Source organism: Manacus candei, unplaced genomic scaffold (assembly GCF_025592945.1).
Source record: "Manacus candei isolate 608988 ecotype Guabito, Panama unplaced genomic scaffold, ASM2559294v1 h1tg000017l, whole genome shotgun sequence".
In the NCBI taxonomy this organism is placed as follows: domain Eukaryota; kingdom Metazoa; phylum Chordata; class Aves; order Passeriformes; family Pipridae; genus Manacus; species Manacus candei.
The window spans coordinates 9921473-9946096 of NW_026138065.1; the positions used below are offsets into that span (position 1 = coordinate 9921473).

Sequence of the window (24624 nt, forward strand, 5' to 3'; positions counted from 1 at the left end):
TCTTTGCATAGTTGTTTGTGAGGTGTCCGTAATGGATCCCATGCATCTGAAATGACTATGAATATTGAAAGGATGCAAGAATGTTCTATTGAGTCTCCGAGTATCTCAATTTCCTCTACATTAATTTTCTGTGAAATTTATAGGTGCAGTTATAACTGTTCCTTTCCACAGACTTGGCACATGTGTAATATGCAATGTAGATATGCACTTAACATAGTACATATTTTGTACACAATTGCAAATTTGCACCTTTTAATCTTAGCGTCTCTAGGGTCACCTTTTGCATATGCTGTGCAAGAAATATGTACAAACAACTCTCAAATGGTTCTGATAGTTTGTAATAACTTTGCATTCAACAAACTCATATTTTTAGATAAGGTATGTGTGTAAATACAAGATGTATTTTATAAAAATTTTGAATTAAACTTGTTTACAGAATGTATGAAGCTCATTTATATTTACTGAATTTATACTGAATAATTAATATTGATTAATTAAGACACATCTCTAATCCCATACATATCACCGATAAATATGGATGTATATAGCATCAATAGCTTTGAGGCTATGAAGAAGTTTTTTGATAATATATATACTGTTTCAGTCTGTCAAAACTGGAAACTTAAAGCATATTCATCTAGCAAAACAGTTGCCTTTCTGAGATGCAATACCTCCTTCTGAGGTGGAGACATGGGTATCACACCTTAGACTTGCTTTTTGGATGATCTCTACAGAGCAGCTAGACATGTACATATCTTTTTTCCTCTTCTACCCATCAGACATACTCTGCTGTGTATCAGAAAAGTTATGCTTACTTGAAAAGTGCGTGAAACCAGTTGTTATGATGAGGAGACAACATACAGCTTGAGATCTGCTGTGAATGTTATCGCTACCCCTAGTGCTTTACTTGAAGGAGTGAAGCAGGCTTAAAAGCTGCTTATTTTACTCCCAGGACAATTTTGATTAGCCTGGGTGGCACACATACTTGTGGGTTTGGTTTGGTTTTGTTCTTTTAGTTTTTCTTTACACATTGCATTTCTTAAATCATTTTCCTGCTACAGCAGCCTCTGCTAGTTTGGGTCCTTCTAATAAAAATATTCTGTAGGAAACTTAATTATATTTTAAAAATATATTTACGAACATCAGTAGCCTAAAAACATTTTGAAATATTTTAGTATAACACGTCACTTAAATAAAATAATGCCTATGGGAGATAAAAAGTAATGCATCCAGGTAGGCTGAGCTATACGAACTGCACTGACATTCTAGTGGGTGAAAAGGGAAAATCTTAACAAAATACAAAAGGTTTTATTAAACTTAGGTCATTTTTGAAGCACTGCTTCAAAGTAAAATGCTGTCACAGGTGCAATGACCCGGGGCCAGGGACACCCTTCCCGCGGGCCGAGCGCATTCCGGGAGGGAGCCGTGGGATTGTGGCTCCGTCCCTTGGTACCGGCGCTGGAGGCCGCTCACACCGGGGCTCGCTCGCATCGCTCGCGTACAAAACCAGTCTCGGAGCCGGGGTACGAAACGCAAATCCCCGCTCCGGTTTCCCCGAGACGGGGGGCGGCCAACGCGCTCGCCCGCCTGCGACCCGGCTTTTGTCCGAGTCGGTAACGACACAGCAGCGGCGAGGGCCAGGGACAGCCGAGGGCCAGGGACAGCCGAGGGCCGGGGACAGCCGAGGGCCAGGGACAGCCGAGGGCCGGGGACAGCCGAGAGCCGGGGACAGCCGAGGGCCAGGGACAGCCGAGGGCCGGGGACAGCCGAGAGCCGGGGACAGCCGAGGGCCGGCTGGCCGCGCTCCAGCCCCGCCGGGCAGGGAGCCAGAGCGGAGCAGCTCCCCGGCCCCTCCCGGGACCGACCGCCGCCCCGAGGCGGGACCCGCTCCCTGCGCGCTCCCGCCTCCTTCCTCCTGCGCGGGGGCTCGCGCGGGCGCGCGCGCAAAGCGTAGCCCCGCCCCCCCGCGCCCGCGCGCCGGCCCTGCCCGCGCCGAGCGGCTCCCTTCCCCCCCCGGGCCGGGCGGTCGGTTCCGCATCCGGCGCGGTTGTGTCACTTCCCGCTCACGCGGGCGCTCTCTCTCTCCCTTTCCCCCTCTCCCGGACCCGGATGGTGACTGGCGGCGGCCGCGGCGGCTCCAGGGACTGTCACTGAGCGACTCCCCCCGGGCCTCTTGTCCTGAGGGCGGCGGCGGCGGCGGCCGCGAAGATGGCTGCGGCGGCCTCCTGCTCCTCGGCCGCGACGGCGGCGGCGGGGCCCGGGCCCGGCCCGGGGTCTTGCGAGTGGGTGCTGCTGCGGGACGGCTGCCTGCGCTGCGACGCCGACGGGCTCTGCAGCCTCTGCTACCACCCGGCGCTCAACGCCATCCTGGCCGTGACCGCGCGCGGCGCCATCAAAGTCATCGATGGCACCTCGGGGGCCACGCTGCAGGCGTCCGCGCTCGGCGGTGAGCGGGCGAGCGGGAACAGGTGTCGCGGCGGGCGGGGGCAACCTCGGGAGGGAGAGGCCTGGCTCGGCTCGTCCCCTTGGTGTTGGGGAGTCCCCTTGGCTCTTTGTCGCCCCTCCTTGTTTCTCTGGCCTGAACGGCCTCCCCTACCCGGGGAGGTGGTGGAGTCTCTGTCCCCGGGAGTGTTTAAGGAAAGGCTGGACATGGCACTCGGTGCCATGCTCTGGTTGAGATTGTGATGTTCGGCCATAGGCTGGGACTCGGGGATCTCAGAGGTCTTTTCCAACCTAATTGATTCTGTGTTCTACTCTTTGGGGCAGAAATACTCGTGTAGACAGCGCCGAGGTGTTTTTCTTCTGCAAAATGTGTTGGCGTGGTTACTAAAAGATTAAATGGGGGTGAAAGGCTGTGGTGTACAGGGCTATGTGTTTTTATTTTAGCTCTTCAGGTGTTCCTTTGGGTCACATGACGTTGAACCTTCCAAAGATTGGAAGCAGCATGTTAGACAGGACAGGCATAGTTCTAGTTCTAATTGATATGTGATACTGTAGTAATTTATTTATTAAGCCTTACTCTGGGTTTGTTAAGAAGGTGTACTTCTCAAAAGTGTCATTTGTCTTACAGCTTAGAATTATTTAAGATCAGAATCTTTCATCGTTATTTGATGATACATTTTTATATAAACTTGGATAGTTCTTCAGGCTGCTGACTATCCTGACTGTCTCTGGTGCTAGTAATAGTATCCCTGCTATTGTGTACTGAATTAGTGGAGGCTGACTGTAGCATCTCCATAACTATGAAGCAACTTTCTGTGTTGACCATTAGTGTTTTTACACTGTTGATAAACTGTCTCTGTTGAAAAAGATTCACATGCAATTAACAGCTTTTGTTCCGTTTTCATTAATGGTTCTTAGACTGTGGTACTTGTCCGAATATTGATGGGGTGCTGGTTAGGGTTATTTGGCATGTTGTGAGTCCAGCCCTTGGCATAGAAAGATACACTTCTTACCAGTTTTGTGTTTCCACATTCAGGTTCTTACAGTTGTGTCTTGCTAATAGATGTACCTTTGAGTAGTGTTGATGAAAGGTTGTTTACCGCCTGATTGTGGTACAGTAATGCCTAGAACCATAAGGGGATGCCACAGTCTATGCAATATGCATGCTTTCACCCCGAAATCCAGCAACTTTGTTGCAATGTCAGACTGAAGAGAACAGGACAAAAATCGGTGATTTCCTTTCATGAGTTTAAGTTGGTACGTTGTGTGTAAAGGTTAAGCATTTGAGGCAATTAAAAAGAAGGTTTTGTGGAATTATTAAGAAGGTGCCGGCTGTTTTTATTGTCAGTTGCTCGTATGGAAAATGAGGCTCTTGTGTGGTGTTTCCTGCATTGTTTGGGGTTCAGATCACTCTGCTTCTGTAATTCCCTTTCTTCTACCGTGCTGTCTCCTAACGCGCTTTTTTTTAATACCTTAATTTCTTTTCTTCAAGCTGTTGCAGGAATTTGATGATTGCTTTTAAGTTGTGGAATGAAGGGGGCATAAATAGAGGACTTCCTTTGTAATTGGTTGTCTGTGTAGGAGATGTTTAATTCTCAGGCACAGAAAAAGAAGTTAACTGTAAATCAAAGTGCCGTGATAAAATCCTTGCAAAGGATTTGCTTTAGTATTCAAAATGCTAATGGCAATTCTCCCCTAAATAGTAACTATTTGAAAATAACATATTGCTTTGCTTCTGTTACGTGTATTCAGTCATGTATACTTCCTTTAGTGTCAGTCTTCTCTTTGACAGCATGGCTGTAAAAGATGGATTATACTCCTCCTCACATAAAACAACAGAATTGCTTGCAATCTACCCAAATTTTATCTGTGCGGTAGAGCTGATGATTACATTACTGGAAAAAAATTATAACCTCAGTTTAGTTTGAAGAAACTTTAGCTGAGTTTTCTTTTAGATTCAGACTTGGCAGAAATCTGGTCCATCTCAGCAGTTGGTGTCTGTTGGGGCTATTAGCAACACTGTTCACTCTTGTTCTCTCTCTCTTCAGCCTGCCTATGGGAAGAGAAGGAAAAGGAAGTTCAGCTGCTCTCTGATGTGTGCCTGCTCTGTACAGCATGAGCTCTTGTAATGTAGGATAGTAGTAGTTGGACACTCAGACCTGTAGACCAACTCTGTTGCTGCTCCCTCCCCTGCCATAAATGACAGGTCAAAGGATATTGTTGCTTCAGGGACTTCTGGTGCTATAACTAAAAATAGAGTCTCTAGGAATTAAAACTGCTTCTCCTGGGAGACTGCTTGTCCTCCTTGGTAATTGAGGCTGCAGGTCTTTTGCCCTGCCAAAAGATTTGTGTTGGACAGAAATCTTTACCCAAGGAAAAACAAACTGTAGCAGGCCTCTCTTTCTAGAAAGCAGAGCAAAGAGAAGAATCCCCCATCAAGACAGGACAGGGGAGAAAAAGAAACGCCACCAAGCCTTAGTGTGCAGTCCCAGTCCAACGCGGAAATATATATTAAGCTTTGAGCTCACTCTCTGTGAAAAGACTGAACCTGTGGAATGCTGAATCTGGTAGAGCAATGGAGGCTGCCTTCCTTAGAATGTAAATGCAGGTTGCTCTTTGGTGTGTAAAAGAGCAATGCAAAAGATTCACAGCCAAAAGACAACTTGGATGTGGTCTGTGTCCCTCAGTTTCTGATGTGAATATCACTGGTCTAACGTATGTGATGATGCAGGGATTGTTCTTCTGAGCCCAAACTGTAGGAGTTCAGTGAGGATTATGATTATACTGAATCTTCATCAGATCTATCTCTTGAAAGTGTGTGATCACGTTTAATCTGTTCCCTGTGTGAGCCCTGTAGGCCTATTCAAGAGGACCAGGTGATCATTTGCAACAGCCCAGAACATAGTAGTGAATAAAAGTAGGGGGAAAATCAGGTGACACTTGCATTAAACTCTGTCTTACTTGGTCACAAGGTTGTCCTTTTTATTGTATTAAGACTGTTGCACATGTGGTGTGCATTTCAGAGAGCCAGACTGGGAGTGCAAGGAAAATTGTGATTTCTAGATGTTATGCATTTCTGTTTGTTTGCTAGTAGTGGTTAGTCAAGACTAGTTTTGAATCTGCCATGCAAGTCTGTCAAGTGCTTTATTTTCCCTCGTAGACATTTAAATATTTTTGTGGTTTCAGTTTCAAGTTGAACACTGGTAGCCGAAAAGCATAAATGAGCAATCTCTAAATACAGCACTAAGGGTGAGCCTTTTCCTCTGCCTCAAAAAAAGCAAACCAAAAAAGCCAAACAAAAAAATCCCAAATAATCTAAACAAACTTCCCAGAATAATCTCAAGTGACTCTTAGTGTTCATAGAGATGTTTGATTTATCAGTTCCTTCTATTTACAAACAAAATAAGAAAACTGCCTGAACTGGGAGAGTGCTATAATTCCCAGAGAAGCTTGGGCAGAATCTAAAATGTGCTGTCACATGAACAGTGACCATTTTGAATGTTCCTCTAAGTTTGTCTACATTAATTTGAGGTAGCAGTTGATTCAGAGCCTCATTTGCTAAAATGCACAGTATTTTGTAGCTAAGGCCTTCTAAATTACTGTAGAAACCCTAACAGGAATCAAAATAGAGACTTCTGAATCTGTACAGGGAAGGACATAGTCATTATACATATACCAGTTCCTGCAGGGGAAACAGAGATGTTGCATTAGCACAAGAGGCCCTCAACTACTGTTCCTCCATCAGAAGAACATAGAAGTAAATAGATCCCAGCCCACGAGGCTCACCTGTGCCAGCAAGTTCAACACCATTGTCTGTCTGTCAGAGATCCCTTTTGGGAAGTCTTGTTTGTCTTCAGCCATCTCATTTCAAATTATGGTGCCTTGGAAATCTCTCAAGGGATACCCAGCTCTGTTTCTTTTTGATTCTTTTCCATGTGATGCAGAAGGGAAAACAAGATTTTCTTTTGCAGCTTGGAAGTCATAGAGTTTACACTTCTTGTAATAATCTTTAGGAGGAAACTGTTGGGATATTCTGCTATCTAATTCTACACCTGAATTATTTGAAGACACCATCAGCAGTTTCAACTGTTTGAAACTCACTGGTAATACTGCTCAAGTTGTCTCCTTCATTACTCAAAATTGGGGCAAGTTTCATCTCCTTGTCTATTATTTTCTTTCATTTGATTATGAAACAAAAAATTAGTAATAATGAAGCCTGTTGCTCTTAGTACAGAATTTTCTCCTTGTTTATTTTCTCATTTCATGGGGAATACTGTCAAATATCTAGTGATTTGCTGCAGCCCACCTTGCATTTGAGTGTACTCAGGTGACTGCTAATCTGGGTGAAGTACTTCTCAAAGAGATCATTCCATTGATTTATATGATCGTAAGTTCATTCGTGGGGAACCTTAAGGACTTTAAAAACAGAATAGGAGAATTGTTAGTTTTAAGTTCAGTGTTTCATACCAGCAATGATTCTAAACTGCTGTGAGCTCCATTTGCCTGGTAGCTTAATCAGAGTATGTCAAATATCCCTTCTTGCTTGCCAGGCATCTTGCCAGACTGTCAAGGTGCTGTTAATTGATATTTCCAGGCTCTGTTGAAGCACATCTGGATTATCTTCTGCAGAAGCTAAAATAGAGTAAAAGTAGAGATATTTTCTTTTCACATGCCTTTAAAGGGATGTTTTCATTTCTGTTTTTCTTACAGGGACTCAGATGTTACAACAGGCAGCAGTGCAGGCATATGTTATGTTGCCAGGCATGGTAGCACATTTTTTCATTTTATTGGCAGGTCATTCATATCTGGACTGATGGATTCATGGTTATCATTGCAACAGTAGTGCAGTATTATTAAAAGTTGCAGAATGCTTTAATGTCAGATAATCAGAAATTTCATAAACCTCTGCATATGGATTTTGAAGGTCTTCTGCAGAAAGATGAATCTTTAAATGCTTCTTAGTGACCCAAAATGGAATACTGTGCTCTTTGTCAGGGATTTGAATTTTGACTCCCTGGCCCAATTATCTCACAGGTAGTTAAGGAATTTCTCACTGATAGGAAGAATTCTCAGAGGAAAAAACTGACTTTCACCCTCAATGCTGATTGTGATCCAACTTTGGTCAAGTCAGCTTTTAATATGCTTATATGACATGCCCTTCAGCTCAGCTCCCAGTCATGTGTTGTGTAAAATGTAGAAGAAACTTGGCAGAAATATATTCTGACAGATAATTGATAGTTCGAGTCTAGAACATTATGAAAGGAAGCAGGTGACTCTCTGTTGGACTGGAAGTAGGGAAAACATTGAGAGCACTTTTGCTTCTGAGTGCCCAGCCTAGTGATGTTTAAAAGCCCTGACCTTTTTACTCTTAGGGACATTCTGGTGATGAGTGATTTGGATCTAGTACACTCTCCTGTCCTATAGCTGGTCATTTCTGGCAGCCCACCATAATGTTAGCTGGCTCAGTAGAACCACTTTCTGAGTCTTTAGTTATATTGTTTATATTTTTATGGTTGCTATTGCATTGATATTCATAAACTGAGCTTAAGTGAAAATAGAACATCTAGGATTTTTTAAGACAGAGTATAAGAAAAATCTGTCCTAGACTGAAAATTCACCTTAATCTCTTTTTTAATAATGATTGTATCTGATTTTTTGATCTGTTGTTCTGATTTGTTGTTCTGTTATTTCAGGTTTTCTTTCCAAGTGACTTTAAAATCAGGGAACAAACCTGTCCATCCTTGCTGTTACAAGGGTTTTTTAATTTTCCACTAGCAGTATGACATTTCAAAAACGTTTCTTAGGCTGTCTTGGAGATGGGGCTTACAACCATGTGGACTCCTGGACAACTTTTTAGTGTATCATGCCCAAGGTCATGTGAGATAGCTTGTTGTGTGTTTTCTGTTTCACTGGGATCAGTAACTGCTCACCATTTTTTTTTAATTTTTAAATAAAAAATTTACACACGGATCAGTTCACTTTCCTGATGGTTCCTAAGTGATGCCACTGTATTGCTTTCTGCTGTTAGAAAGCTGTCCTTTAAATAGTTAATGCTCTCTTAATTGCAACGACTGCTTGCAATCACCAGATGAGTGCTTGTCACTGAGTAGAGGATTCAAAAAAGAACAGCTATTGCCTTCAGTTCTTTCATTTGTGAAGTACACATGAATATTAACACTTGCAGCTTCTTTTGGTTTCTGAATTGTGTATTGGCCCAATTCCTTTGCTACCTTGTCTTTGGGAAGAGTATCAAGATTTAGTAAGGACCCGGAGTACACTGCTAGCCAAAAAGTAAATAGGAAGTCCGCAAAACATTTATTTTGAAGATGTCATGTGCTTGTTGGGGAAAGAGCGCTCCATGGAAAAGAATTATACACAATAAACGTTGTTTAGCATAAGTTTAAAAGTGTAAAATTATAGAAATAATAACTCATCTGTCATATGAATATAAGCACTGTTATGTTTAAGATTTTCTTGAGGTATTTGCTAGGGCAGCTCAGTGAGTATTGATAACTTTTTTAATGTGTAACTTAGGGGGGAATTTGCTTATCAATTAAGTAGTCTTGAAAATTGGTAGCAGTAGTGAAAACATATCCAGTCTCAAGTGCTGGTTAATGAAGGCTTATATAGCGTACAGTTTCTTGGCAGTTCTTCAGTCCCCTGTGCAGTTTGTAGAGGGAAAACTGTTTGATCCCCTGCACTTCTCTGACCTGAGTGTGAAGCAATCAGGATCTCATCTGAGCATTTGGCAGCTGTAGGAGAACAGTTGGGTAAACTCTGTTGACTGGCAACAGGCTACAGAGACTCAAAAAACTCCTTAGTGAAAGGAAGAGCTGAGAGGGTAAAGGATGGGACTGAGAACTATGATGGAGTAGCTGGATGACAGTGGGAAGCTGGGAAGATGGCAGTGAAGACTGGAGAGTGTTTAATTGGAGTGCAAGAAGGCACTGTGGGTTTTGTGGAGAAATACTGTGGTAGACTCTAGTAGACCTGTCTTCTGGATCCTAGATTTATGTTGTGATGTAAATGATGAGATGTGACACTGCTTGATAGACTTTTTATAATAATGGATTTTTCCTGTTTGGTTTTCTATTGCTTTCATATAACAAGGTTGGCATTTTTCAACAAATAATATTAGGTTCTCTCTCCATGCAATACAGAGAAAGGAAAAGTCCTTACTCTGAACTTTTGGAGGAGCTTGGTTCCATTGCCTGTAGAGAGAGCCTGGCACGGCCAAACTTGAGTTAGCTTTTCTGAATTTTCCCTTCTAGTGAAAGAACTGAAGTTAAACTTACGTAGTCACCATGTTCAAATATCCTGAGGCTGCAAATGAGTGTTTCAAACATACAAGGCCTTTCAATTTTGCCAACTTCTCTAAAGAATAGTTTCACTTTTAAATATAAATTAAACATGCATGAATCTAGTCTGTTCTACTTCAGTTTTCCTATGTAGAAGCAGTTATTAGGAGAATGTGAGAATGCATGCACTTAATTAATTTGATGTACTCATAAGAATTTAGTAGAGTTGAAGTCTGGTGTACTGGGGTCTGAACTAACTCGTAAGGCCAGAGTGAGGTCTTGAAGTTGTGCTAGGAATATGAAATACCAGCTAATTGCTCAGTTCTTATCATATAAGGCATTGCTAGAGAAGTTGTCAAAAACCCAGCTAATAATATAAGTCTATTTCAATGCCTGCTTGTGTGCAGTTTCGATATTTCCGTTGCAAAAAGAATATAACAGAACTAGAAACTAAAGGTGTGGAATGGTTTATGCATGTGAAGCAATATTCAGTCTTAAAAAGATAATGGGGATGATTCGGAATGGGGAGGTAAGAGAGTGAGAGGTTTGCAAAATTCTGGACATGCGAGAAATGTAAATTGGGAATTGACTGTTCTAGTACAAAAGCTGAGGGCATCAGAAGAAATAACTGAGAAATAGTAAAATGTAGAGCTCCTGGCTACAGGGCATTGTGGATACTATGTGTTTGTGGAATTACAACAGTGTTGGACAAAGTCATAGATGAAAAACCTATCCAAGGTCACTATGAAAAACGAAATCCCTTTTGTTGCAGAAGGTCCCTGAGCAGATTAGCTGGGGCTGAGAGTGTTACAGGGAAGAGCCATTGTATACCTATCCTTTCTTAAATTCTTCACTAACCACTATCTTAGACAGCCATCTTGGACAAACTGTGGAGTTAGGCACATTTTCCTCTGATCCAGTGTGATTAGTTCTTGTTCAGTGTAACCCTTGTGGGTTTTTTTTTAAAAGTAATGTCCAAAAGAGAAAGGTGGTAGTAGGTAGGTAGACTTAGTAGTAGGTAGACTCTGCAGTCTAACATAGCTGTTGAACTACTTCTGCAGTAATGGAAAACTGCTGTTAGATTTCCTCCTAAACCTTTTCTCTGCAGACTGAACAAGCCCAGTTATCTCAGTCTTTCCTCACGTCTTGTATGCTCCAGCCCTCTAACTGTCTTAGTAGCCCTTCCTGGGACTTGAATATGTGTTGATATCTCAGATGGAGGAGCGAAGCTGCATGTGAGCTCAACATTCCTGATTAGAGGAAACGGATCTTCTCCCTTGATCCCCTCTGTGGTAAGTTTGTCGCTGCAAGGATGCACTGCTGCCTCTTGTTCAGCCTGTCCATCAGGATCCCCAAGTTCTTTCTGTTGGGTTGCCACCTAGACAGTTGGTCCCCAGCTTCTCTTGCTATATGGGGTTATATTCCACACCAGGTGTAAGACATTGTGTTTGTCTTCATTGAATATCAGGAGATGTGTGTCAAGCCATTTCTCTGTCTTTTGAGATCCTTTTGAAAGGCAGCCCTTCCATTTAATGCATCAGTTGCCCTCAGTCATCTCCTATCATCCTCAGTCTTACTGAAGGTACAGCCTGTCCCATTATCCAAGCCACTGAAGATAGTAAACCATATCGAGTTTCACTGAATGCCACTCAACTGGCTGCCAGTTAGGTGTGGAGTCATTAATTACTAACTTTGAACGTGACAGCCAGTTTTTCACTTGCCTTCTAACCGACCCATCTGCTTTTGAGTACTTGCTGCTTCTCCCAGCATGATGCTTTGGAAGCTCCTTATAATATTGGGGCTTGGGAGAGGGAGAAGCTAAACCATTTCGTGCCAAACAGTCTTGGGATTTTAAAAAGTGCCATAACTGGAGATGTTTTCTCCTGTTGCAGAGGCTGCAGGACACATAATGGATGAACTCCAGTGTCTTAGCCACTCTAGGGACAAAAAGAGGAACTGGCAGTAAAATTTCGTCTGGCAAAGGTTCTTTGTTGTGAAATGCTGCGATGGGACTTGCTCTTGAAAAACGGGAACTTCCTGTTACTGTGAAGTGTTCTTTGCCTGTCTCTGGTTCTGGGTGGATGCTGTGTAATCTGTCTGTCTGCAGCTTTGGAAAGACAACTTTCCTGAAATTTTTTTAAGCATAGTTTTCCACTTTGAGAAAAATTTTGAAGAAGACAGTGTCCTCTGTGAGGTGTTTGCAGGAGAATTGCAGGAACTTGCATTTTCACAGTTTATCTGAGTTTGCAAGAAGGATTGTAGAATACCCTGTGAAATCTTTCACAATTTGTTCACGGGATAACTGCGTAAAACTGTGCAGCATACAAGGCAGCAGTAATGTTAGATACATGAAGATCTGAAACCACATAAAGAGCGTGGGCACAAAGAGCTCACCAGCATCTTCCTGCTGATTCAGTCTCATTTTAAGTCTGTAGGGTGGAAGAGGACCCTATGCCTGCAAAGCTAGTGAGGTATGAGCTGTCTTGATCTCAGTGGGGGTTTGTTTATGTTCTGAAACCTTTTAAGTCTTAGTGTTCTGTTAGTAGTTGCTTGATCAGACACATTTAGTTAATATTCATGTGGCAGTCTCCAATGCTTTGGCCTAGATAACACATCTTACTGCTAATAAGGATTATTAAAACCAGCTATCATATAATGAAACTGATACTGAAACAGCTCTGTCCTGTTTGTTGCTAAAGAAAAAGATAAAATTTAGATCATGCCTTGGTTTTGATTAACTAAATCCAGTATTGGCAAATAATGGGTTTGAAGGCACTTCATGATGTTGAGCTGGGTATTTCTGCCTCCTTTAGCATTCTTGCTGTTCAGAGAACAATTTTAGTTTTCTTTCCTGTTTCAGCTCTGAATGGGTTTTTATTTTATTCAATCATTTTGGACAACTCTTCCAGTTGATGTGGCAGATAGAGGTGTGTGCATGTAGTGGAATCTGAAAATGTTGCTTGTGTGTAGCTGATTTAAGCCCATTTACATAATTTGTCTAAAATAGGACCTTAAACTTGTGATCATCTAATAGTTTCCTTTCTATCCTTTCCTCAAGTTTGAGAATTTTTTTTTTTAAAGTGTCTTCATGATGGCAGCAGACTGCTTTGCTGAGGTGATGGTTAGAGCAAATAAGGGCCTGCGAGATAAAACTGCACTGCTGAAACTTCCACTGAGGGTGTACATGAGGAAGAGAAGAGGAGGAACAAGAGAGAATCTATGACTGATGAATTCAGTAGTGATGAGCATTTGTGGCCTAATTTCAACATGCCTTAGACATCTTCTCATTGTGTTGCCAGATGTTCATAACCACCATGTTTTAGTTTCATTTGGGAGCCACTGAGGTAAAACAATTTGGAGACAATTTTCTAATTTTTAAACCAGACTTACCTTGGTTTGCTTTTTGTCCTCATTTGTATGAACCCTTTCCAGCTAATCCATAGCTGTGATTTTCTGTAGTATTAGTTCAAAATAGTTTCCTCCAAATATAGGAAGTTAAGACAGCAAGTTGAACTTTAAGATGGGGTGGGTTTTTTTATTTGTATTGTATAACTTCCTCAAACTGCATTTGTCCTGATATTCTTGATTTGGCAGCGTGTCGCTTAGCTAGCATATAATTAGATATTATACTTGCTAACTTTCAGTTGGTTTTGTGATTATGTGAAACAGTAGCAATAGGAAAGGCACCTGCCTTGCTACAAATGAGGACAACTGATACATATGGGGTTTTCTAATCCCAGGTACATGTGAAAACTGTGTGAGAAGCTGAGTAAGGTTCTAGCAAGAAGTGGTTTTGCCTCTAATGGAAATGATAGTTTTGCTGTCAGCCAACTTGGCCTTTTCTTGAGTTTTTAGATTCTCTTGCCTTTAAAATAGCTTGATGTTCAAATCTTATGATACAAAGTTAATGGAATAGAAGGGCTTTTGATCTCCTGAAACTTCATTCATTTAGTTTCCCAGGCTTGCAGTGTTTTGAAATGAGTACTGAGATACTGTTTGGATATTCTAGTTTAAATTGGAAATGCAGAAACTGGTATTGGTGCATCAGTTCTGCTGAGCTGATGGGATTTCTGTTTCTCCAAAAATATTATTTTAATTCCTAATCTAAAGACCTAACAGCATTCATTGATCAAAGTTATAAATGTTTCTTTAGATATTTGACTGGCCTTGGATCTTAGCATTATGGAATTAGTGTTGTAATGTGCGTGTTTACCACTCTCACTTTATAGCTGCAGATAAAAGTGTTAGCTTACTGTAATTTAGAAACTATTTGGGGTTTTTGCTGCACACTAGGAGATTCTTGTCAAGAGAATTACTGGCTTTGATATGTTTTAGTGCCATCCCTGGCTAGCAGTTTTCAAGGTGAATTAACTTTTTTCAATGATACAAAAGATAAGGGTGTTACTGTCAACATTAACCTACATCTCTTCATGATGATGGCCACATATTCAGGTGACAACCACTTTCTCTTAAGCTCCAAAGCTTTGAGGCTCGATCTGTTTATAGCAGAGAAACGGAGACAAACTTTTTCATTCTTTTACATCTTGAAATGTAGAGCTAATTCTCTAATTAGTTTGGTCCATCTTAATGCCTGCAGTCATGGGGGTACAATAGATGCTGCTTAGACTGTTACGAATTCTCCAAACAAGTTTGTTTTCTGTAATATTTTTGAAGGTCAGATTTTGATCACAGGAAATTGCCAATCTCTGTTCTGTATTCTTTGAAACAAAGAAGGTGGAGGGTAAATGTTCCTTTTCTCAGATTCTTAATTTCTGCAAGCTGATGTTTATTTGCTTTTATTGTAAGTTTTCGGTTTGCTAGTTCTAAGGTTGTTGTAGATGACATACCATAATGTAGTATGCTATCGGGCTTGCACTTCTAGTGTGCTAGCAGCCTACTAGGTTTCCTTACAGGTACTGACAAAAGGCTTAATGACCTTTTCTTGTAAGTTGTTTTGGTTTCAGTCCTAAACAAATAGGCCAGAGATTTTGGGAGAAGCTATGATCCACCTGTGCCAAGACTGAAAAGCAAAATCATTAAAAACTTTGAATGACTATTTCTCCTTCCACCACCCAAAATAAATTACAGCTGAAGGAATTATGGCTAAAATGAGAGTAACAGGTGGATTTTGATGATCAGGCTTAAGTAATTTGGTGAGTTCCTGTGAAACTTTTGAACTGTGGTTTGTGAAGATGCAGATCACTACATATTGCTAGTAAACTTAGCCAGGCTGGGCAGGCAGTACATAATGTTAGAGTGCCACCAGTACATTTTTCAAAGGGTATTGGTTGGAGTCCTTTGGCAGATTGTTGAACATTGATCCTGAGTTAGAAAGGACACATCTGACAATACTTGGAGAATGATTTAGCTTTTCTAGGCATTTCTTTTACTGTGGTTACTTCTTAATGGTGACTTCTAAATTCTTCAGTTTCCTGGTTCTCAGTCTACTACTATAATCATATGGCCAACTATAAGTAGATTGTTTTATATTTTGTGACTATAGTTTGTGAACCACCTTGAAATGTATTTTGTGAACTTCAAAAATTAAACTCCTTTTTGCAAAACAGCTTGTCAGCAGCTCAGAGGCTACTCAAAGTGTAAACCAGTCAGTTGCAGAATGTGTTTCTCTGGGTTTTGGAACAATATTAAATATTGATTGAATAATTTCCTTGAAGCTCCATCGACTTAGCCTAAGGGAGCTTGATTTGTTTTTATGTGCTTCAAATAAAGTGCAGCTGTAAATAATTTTCTAGAGATAATTTGGCTAAAGTCTTTCTGTGAATGTAACCAACAAAGTATGTACCAAGACAGTGAAAATCATAACTGTTAGGCACAATTTCTTGTGCTGTAGTTATAACTTCTTGTTATAACTAAATATTATACTGATTGGGCATGTTATCTGCCTCTTTAGTAATCTTCATTGGCTTCTAAGGATTTGGACTACTTAGAGAATATTAGCCTTTTGCTGGTTTAGACATGAGATTTCACTGCAGAAATCATAAAATAAGAATGGTCTAGCCTGGAAAGCCACAAGGACTGGGGCTCCTACAACCTGCTGAACTCCTAGTCATAGGGCATGAGCAGCTTGACAGGAAATAAGGCAAGTGCAAAAGAAAGTGTTATGGTGTTGGCACTGCCAGACAGGGTGAGCTGCTTTTCCCATTTTCTCTGGGAAAGAGGAGAAGTAATGGGTTAAAGAAAGCATCCTGTAGTGATCCATCACTTGGATCACACTGGATAGACTGCAAACACCATCAGAATCTACTGAGGTTTCTAGTTTAGTGCATGAGATACCTTTCAGTTTATTTACATTACAGTTTCCAGTGCGTTGTTGAAATTAATACTTTTAAAGATGTTACAACTTGTATTTGAATTTTTGTAAAACCTGTTATTTTCCTGTAGAATAACTTACTTCCTTGCCTGCAGCTGTGTTGTCTGTAGAAAGTCTCATGTGAGGAACTCAAATGTATTGGCAAAAACGCAGTTTGAAACTAGTTGATTTGCCATTCAGAGAATGCTTTTCTGACGAGGAAGAACTAAAGACTTCACAACTGTCAAGTGATTCCAGAGCTCTTGAAGTGCTTCTGACTGTTATAGCAATGATTACAATTGCAGTATCCTTAATGCAGGCAAAGGGATATAGCCTGTGTTTTGAGATTATATGAGTCATTGTTTCAAAAATTTTGGTGAGAAGGGCACCAGAAAACTGTTCTTGACCTACATTTTTGAGAGAGGATACCACAAATGTAATGTGGTCAGATTCATGTGCCCTATTATTTCCAGAAGTTTTTATTTCCATTTAACTATATCAAAACATGAAGATGAGAGAATTACATAGCTGTCCTTACCTGGATATTTTACTGCATTCTGGCTACCGAAATGGTGATTTTTAATTATTTACAATAAAAATGGTATCCAGTGTCTGAGGAAAGATGAAAACAGGGACGGGACATGATTAATGCAAAATTTAATGGAACTCCTGTTCCTGTGCAACAAGAAGACATCTATGTTGACAATCCAGCAATTTCAGCTTTGCCCTTTGGAGAATGTGTCCATGTACTTATAACTTACATACAGTCCACTTCTATAGGTTACACGTTATGTGAATTAAAGCAGGTGGCCTTCTATACAGGTAGCATATTACATGGATTGCAGTTTTACAATCCATCCAGCCTTAGACACATATATAATAATAATAATAGCATTAGTATTACTATTTCTGAGGATAATATCCATTGGCACAGCCTTTTCTTATTTATCTGCTGACAGTCTTCCTCCACCCCCACCAGATTTCTCAAACCTGTTACTGATATCACGTGTGCAGCACTGAGCAGAAATAAGCTACCTTAGTGTCTCAAGGAACAGATTAACATTGGTACAACATGCTGTACTTAGTTTTCAGAAGTTTGAGTACTGTTTTGCTTGATGAAATGGTGCCTTAGTGGTAGTTCAGCAACTGTGTCTTAGTTTTTGTGTTGATTTGTACAATTTAATTCTTATTATTGACTGTCAGCTAATATCAAGTGTACCAGGCATCTGCATTAGGCTTGAAAACACTAGTTTAGGCCTCGTGGTAGGAGCAGGACTTGAATAATGGCTTCCATTGTAGGAATAAAATGGTTGTAGTTGTTGATGGGGTGTACAGATTTTGGTAGTTTGTTTTTTAATGTAGGAAATAAAAGTTTGGTGAAAGTTGTGAGAGCTGAAATGTTAGGTTTTTATCGTCTCAAGCAGTAAAGATCTCGGCAAAGTGTTACATCGCTTTCCAGAACAGGTATTAAAGGTCTTTTGTATAAAAGCTGTTTTCTAATTGGATCTTGCTTTTTGTCTTTCCCTTTATAGCTAAACCAGGTGGACGGGTGAAATGTCAGTATATTTCTGCTGTGGATAAAGTGATCTTTGTGGATGATTATGCAGTAGGATGTAGGAAAGATCTCAATGGCATCTTACTGTTAGACACAGCTCTGCAAACGCCTGTTTCAAAACAAGATGATGTGGTTCAGCTTGAATTGCCGGTTACAGAGGTAAGATGTGGAGAGGGGAAAAAAAACCCCGAGGTATGTAAATAACTCTGTCAGAAATACTGAAACTAGACATTTGAAACCCCAAGTTTCTAGGGTAATATTAACAGCATGTAATGGAAAAGTTTCCTAGTTATTAGCTGTCATAAGGCCATAGCTTTTTGCAGTTACTTGTATCTCAAACAAGTAAGAGTGTACCTCAAGAACACATTATTTCAGATGAAAGAACTTCTTAGTGACTAGAGATAAGGACACATTTCCTGAGCTTTGTCTGTGCTTGAGTATGGAATCTATATGCACTCCTAGAAGTCAGTCTGTTGGGTATCCTTGATTTTTTTTTTTGTTTGATTCAGTTTGATTTTTTGGTTAATTTGTTTCGTTTTGTTTTGGTTTTTTTGGTATAGGCTTTCAGGGAAAGGAAGACAATTAAAATCGGCTAATATGGTGTTTCTACACATGAAAAATTAGTGCTGGAATGTAAATTTTCTAACTATGTCAGCTGGCCTAACAAAAGACTTTTCTCCCTGTAAACCTGGCTTCCCTTTTAGCTGTAATGTGATACTCCCTAGTTTGAGCATTTAGTATCACTTCAAGAGAAGCTAATGTAGACATTTCTGCTTAGAGTGTAATGCTTAGGATTTTGTTGCATTTGTTTACCTTCAGCATTGTTGTAAAATATTTACGTGCTCTTGGAATATTGAATTACAGGCACTTATGGTACAAGAATGTGTGTTATATATGAGGTTTTTACCTACTTGTCTTGAGTAGGAGCAACAGCAATAGAATGTTGCTTCATAGAGGTCTCTGAAGAGAGCTTTCCAGGTTCCTTGGGCTTGCTACCACTGGCATCTTTTTTACACCGTTAGTGCGTTACTAAAGAAACTTGGTATGTGTGGCTGAGTGCGAAGAAACTGGCGGAGGTCAGGGTTTCCTTTCATAAGTTCTGCTGTCACTGGTTTGCAGTCTCACATGGTTCAGTACAACCTGTAAGTTTGTATCAGTTTTAACTAAAGATTCTTTGCTTCTGAAGAGTTTACAGACCCTTATTTCAAGGTTATAATACAGCACTTCTCTGTAAAGGTCCTTCTTGTTTAAAATAATTTGGAAATTATAGTTCAGTAGGAATAGATTTGGCAAGTTCATGGCCAAATCAGTGAGACAGGAAGCAAAACATTTGCTGTCTTCAGTTCTTTTAATTTTAAAGAGGAGGCAGCCCAGGCCTTGGAAAAATTTAGTAAATATTAAGCAAATATCATACAAATGCACCAGCCCATCTCTTTCACCCTAAAAAGGTCAGGAACTTTTATCCAAGCAAGAGTGGGGTTTTTTTGTTTGTCTCTAGAACTTTTCTGTGAATTTGTTAATTTAAGTAATCTTTTAATATGTTTGATCTGCTGGTAATGCAATGCATCTTTATGCATTTTTAATTGGCAGCACTGAGAAGTTATGGAGCAACCTCTATGCTGTTTTCAAGTCCCCACAGAACACTGTAAATTTAGGAACTTCCACAATCTATCTCTTATTCTTCTGTCATCTGCAGGAAATTTGGAAAGTATGAGATGCCACAAGAATTGTAATTGTCTTTTTATTGAAATCTGAGAAACAGATACAGCCCTAGCTACGGGACTGGTTTGCCTTATTTCTGTCTTTCTTTCCCTGAACTCCTCAAGGGTATAACCAAGGGGCCATTTGATCCATTCTGTTTGGAACAGTTTGTGACTGGCTGGCTGTTGTCCTCAGGGAAATATTCCTTGTGTTTGTAACTTGAAAAAAATTCCTATGTTATTTTTCAGTAGTTAACCCACCTAACAGCAGATATAGAATACTCTGTGCTTTGCACATAAAGCATAACTTTAAATCTTACCTGTCAACACGAAGTTAGCAGACAGAGGGATAAGCTGGAAACGAATGAGACTTGGAAGAAAAAGTCTATAAATGGATGTTTATAGCATTCTTTTTTAGCTGCATTATTTCTGAGTTTTAAGAGTTTGTAGTTTCTAAACTAGCCTGGGTTTTTTCTGCCTCACTTTTCAGCTTCCTTGTATTAGCATTGTAAGTAATTTACCTCTAATTTTGTTGCAGTGTTGTTCCACTGTCATCTAGGTTTTTGAAGATACAAAGCTACTCAGGAAAATGTCTCTTTTTGTCACAGAAAAATGCTCTCACTTTTTGTCTGTAAAGCTGAATGAATCCTTTTGAAGAGAAAGCATTGAGCAATACATGTCTCCTTATTGCTTGTCTTTAATATGTCTTCAGTTATAGTTGTTTATATGATTGACTTGTTTAACATTTGGTAATATTGCCCTTCAGGGAACTTGTAGTAATTACTGTCATTATTGCTGAAGTTTGTCTATTGATTGGCCTACAAAATAAAATTTGGAACTTTGGGTCTTTTATGGGAATTATTCTGATACAATATATGATAAAGTAGGATATGACAAAGGTCATTTCCTGAAGTAATGACACAGGTGTAATTCCTGTCTGTAGTTGTGGATGCTAACTTTTCTCACACATCTGCATTTTAGGCTCAGCAGCTGTTATCTGCTTGCATAGAAAAAGTAGATGTTTCTAGCACAGAGGGATATGACTTGTTCATCACGCAACTGAAGGATGGTTTAAAAAATACCTCACATGAAACAGCAGCAAATCATAAAGTTGCAAAGGTAAGAAATTGTCTCTGTACTGTCTAAATGGATTCCCAAGTCTAATCTGTGTGTCTACCATTATTTGAAACATACAAAATGTTTGATTTAGTGTGGTGGATCTTGTTTGAAGACAGTAGAATATATTATGTTTCTTAGTTCCTCTGTATGAAGCTTCACTTGTTAGGAGAACAAACAAGGTTAGTTTCTTGCAGATAAAGTCAACTAATAAACCCAACTGAGCTTAATGTCTGAAATTACTGACTTTCCTTGCATTATGTATGTGTTGGTTTTGTGTGTCTGTTGCTGTATTACTTCTTGATATCATGGGAGCATGGAAGACATGCTTTTGTTTTTGGTTTTGACACTTTTGTGATCTGTTTGTTGTTTAGATGTTACAATTTTAAAACTCAAAACACTTCTTTTCTTAATTTAGTGGGCAACGGTTACGTTCCACCTTCCTCATCATGTTTTGAAGTCTGTCGCCAGTGCCATTGTAAATGAACTCAAGAAGATAAATCAAAATATTGCTGCCTTACCTGTAGCATCCTCTGTGATGGATAGGTTATCTTACCTCTTACCCAGCGCACGACCAGAACTTGGTGTGGGACCTGGTCGATCTGTGGACAGGTATATTAAGACAAAATAAGTGATTACTTTGACCCCTTATTTGTATCAGAATAAGCTCTTAGATGACTTTATTTGCCAAAGGAATTAGTCATGTTCTCTATTTTGTTGCTCTTATGCATACAGTTAATTAACTGTTTAATGCACAATGTGCCATACATATTACTAAACTTAGCAAAAACTTTATGGATGCCACAAGACTATTTGGGTTTCAACTTTATTGCCAGGCAAATTGAATTCACTTCACTCTCAAATCCAATATATACTTTCAGAAAGGTAACAATTGCAGCCTTGAATACAGCTTTGCAGAGCACATATATGCTACTTCGGAACCTGCTAGTCACCTGCTAAGTGTTTGGAGTCAGAGAAAGTTTTACCTGAAATTGTTGCTTCATCTCTTTCTAATCCAAGTTATAATGTATAAACAAGCAAGGAACCCATTATTTTAACCTTCATAAGCTAAGACTAATTAGAATAGTGATAAATCTTCTAAATCTATAAATTAATTCCTTCTTGAAAGTTCCTATGCAAATACTATTTTGCAAGCACATTATCATTTCTTACAACTCAAACAATTTACTGAAATTGATTTCATCTCTTACTTCCCCTTCCCAAGCCTCCAGGTCTACCTGTACCTTGCCATATTGTATTTTGATTAGAGCTCTCCAAGATCTGTCTCTTAAGGTGGTATAATGTCAAGTTAAGACAGCCCTTTTGTGGGTGTTGCTAGAATAGATTACTTCCTTGGCAGGAATATACGCATTCTCTTATAAAACAGCAAAAATCTTCTTAAACTGAGGGGCAGAAACATGAAATGAGGCACCTATACGTCTAACAGCACTAGTTTTTGGAATGATACTGGAGAACAAAATTCTATAAAGGGAAAAGAAAAACTGATACTCATTTCTTGTGTACTCTTGCAGACGAGGGACATACACTGAGTGAAGGTGGAAAAGAGAGGAACTTCTTTGCTCTGTAGCTGTTGAGTTGCAGAGGGGTTCATGTTTTGTGACTTAGTTTACAATTTTTAAGTATTATACTATGTGGTGAATGAGTAATGTTGGGGAGGTTTGTACCATGTATTCAATTAAGCCTAAAGCCTAAAATATCACTTTAGAGTGTTTTTAAATGTGCATATTCGTATCTGTTCAACTAATACACCCAAATTTTTGCAGTAGTTGTCACGTTAAAAAAAAACAATTCTCTAGTTCTGTTGGGCTGGATTCTCCATCTGCCTTAGATGCAGCGTGGCTTTGGGTATCTAATGTTATTCTGCAGTTAGACCAAATAGGCTACCTGGAATCTTATTTTATTAATCTTGCTTTTAAAGCCTGTAGATTGCTGTATTGCTTTTGGTCTTTTTCTGGGGTTGTACTTCAGGCACTCAAGTGAGGGAAGTTTGTAACTTTTCAGTAATGGTTAATTATATTTTGAAATATAAGTTGTAGTTAATTATCTCTGGTATTTCTAACAGTTCCTAAAACATTGAAAGTATCTCATAAACTAAATGAATTTCATAAATTAAAAAAGTTTAATTTTTTATTTTTAAGTGTCAATTTTAAATAATGTAGAATTTTTCACCTTTCTAGGTCTTTGATGTATAGTGAAGCTAACAGACGGGAGACATTCACTTCATGGCCTCATGTGGGTTATCGGTGGGCACAGCCAGATCCAATGGCTCAAGCTGGGTTCTATCACCAGGTAAAAGCTTCAGTTGTTCTGAGTATTTGTTCCTGAGGTGAAGGTCTGAGGGGGCAGGAGAAAAAAGGTGTGGGTTCTTTGCTGGGTTTTTTTTGATGGACTCCTTCAGTGATGCATAAACCATAAAAACTTCGTCATCCAGCGCTTTTTGCTTTTTAAGCTTCAGAGTTTTTTAATGCCTTGAGATTGCTTCTCTTTTTTGTACAGATCACAGAAAACACTGTTCTGAATTTCAGCATATAAAACATCTCTAAATATCAGATTGATCTGAGTTAAACAACAATTATAGAGATGAAGTTGGTTATGTCGAATCTCTTTCTCCTTGTTAGATTGTTGAGTAAACATCCTTTTTATATTACAAGTAAAGCAAAAAAAGCAATAAGCTTGACATTGGAGTTCTCTAACCATACTTTCATAGTAGAACTTACACTGTATTATAACAAACAAAGGTCCTAGATCACATTAAATTGTTAGGCTTAGTGAATAAATACAACCTCAACACTTTATTCCACTACCTTTGCTTATTTCTGTTTTTCATTCTTTGAAATTATTTCTACTGTAAAAAAAATAATTATGGTATGGATTTAGATAGTGACAGGTGGGCAGTACCTGTCATTTGACAGCAATATTGTCTGCCTCACGTCAACTACAAAGCCTGATAGGTGCAAGTGGATAAAGTTTTTGGAGGATTTCTTAAACTTGTACAGGAGGAGAAATGCAGGAAATTCATATATTGGAATTGCGTCTGCATATTCCCAAGCATGTCTTGAAACGAGATCATGAGAATGCTAAATGTTAGGAGATTGGAAATTTCCATTGTTTTTCCTCAGTTATTTCTGCTAGTAACAACTGTTCTTTGCATAGGAGTAATAGAGAATACTTTTATGTCCTAGGAGATTGGAAGGAGTATTTTTTAACCTGTATTTATCCAAGCATGCAGAGGTACACTTATTCTGCTGCAGTTCTAACTTTTGAACCTTGTGAACTTTTTCCAAACTAAAAAAAGTCAGTTCTGTTCTACGTTGGTGGTTTTTATGCAGTTACTTGCATGAATGTTGGCTCTGAATCCCTTCTATAGTAATGTAGTGTATCCTTTTTTATTTAATGTGAAATACTGCCACTTGATAGTACATAATTTTGGCCTTTTATATGTTTGATGTGGTGCTTTACTATGTCACTAGCAGAAAAGACTTGATCACTTAGTTAAAGTGTTCCATAGTACATAGATGTATAAATTTCAAGTGTTTCTTCTTATTTTCATAGCCTGCTTCATCAGGAGATGACAGAGCCATGTGCTTTACCTGTAGTGTGTGCTTGGTGTGCTGGGAACCTACAGATGAACCTTGGTAAGTTTAATGATGTTTGAAGTAGACGTAATTTTGTGCTGAAGAGGTTGGAAATCCTTGAAGGACAAAAATCAACATTATCTCGATGGGATTTCTGGTGAGTTTAGGGCATGTCATTGACAAGAATGGGTTTCCAAAATGATACCATGGAACAAATCACAAAATGGTTTGCAGTAGTAGGTCAAAGTTCTGTATAATACTAACCCCAAAAAATGGTAGTTGGTTTTATTTCTTAATATTGATTGGCTCTTTGATTTCAAATTGTTCCATGAAACAATTTGCAGGGATCTAAACTCAGTCTTCTATATGATTGTGACTAGATCACGTCTCTTTTCAAGTCCATAAACTCCAATGGCCTTGCAGGGCATATTTACCTTTTATGTAAAGTTGCAACATCCACTACTAGTTTCCCAAATCATAAAATTGTGCGTAGTGACAGAAATGCAGGAATTTATATTGATTGCAGAGTTCTTAACATAATTTTTGTCTTGATTATTTAGTAATTTATAATTGTTACTTGAACACATCAGATTCCTGACCTTTTGGA

General features: G+C 39.4%; 1 protein-coding gene across 9 annotated transcripts in view; it reads left to right on the forward strand.

Moving 5' to 3' along the window:
• The first annotated feature begins 2091 nt into the window (after window positions 1–2091).
• BIRC6 (baculoviral IAP repeat containing 6) overlaps window positions 2092–24624 on the forward strand; it is a 172113-nt gene continuing 149580 nt past the window's right edge. For 4 of the 9 annotated variants that reach the window (XM_051783006.1, XM_051783008.1, XM_051783007.1 and 1 more), the window contains exons 1-6: window positions 2109–2446; window positions 17583–17764; window positions 20287–20424; window positions 20840–21033; window positions 22620–22731; window positions 23995–24077. In XM_051783006.1, coding sequence (XP_051638966.1) covers window positions 2209–2446; window positions 17583–17764; window positions 20287–20424; window positions 20840–21033; window positions 22620–22731; window positions 23995–24077 — 947 coding nt within the window. In that variant the 5' untranslated portion in view covers window positions 2109–2208. Of the gene's footprint in view, window positions 2447–17582; window positions 17765–20286; window positions 20425–20839; window positions 21034–22619; window positions 22732–23994; window positions 24078–24624 lie in introns of all 9 variants that reach the window. The other 5 variants (XM_051783014.1, XM_051783012.1, XM_051783013.1 and 2 more) reach the window with 3 other exon arrangements.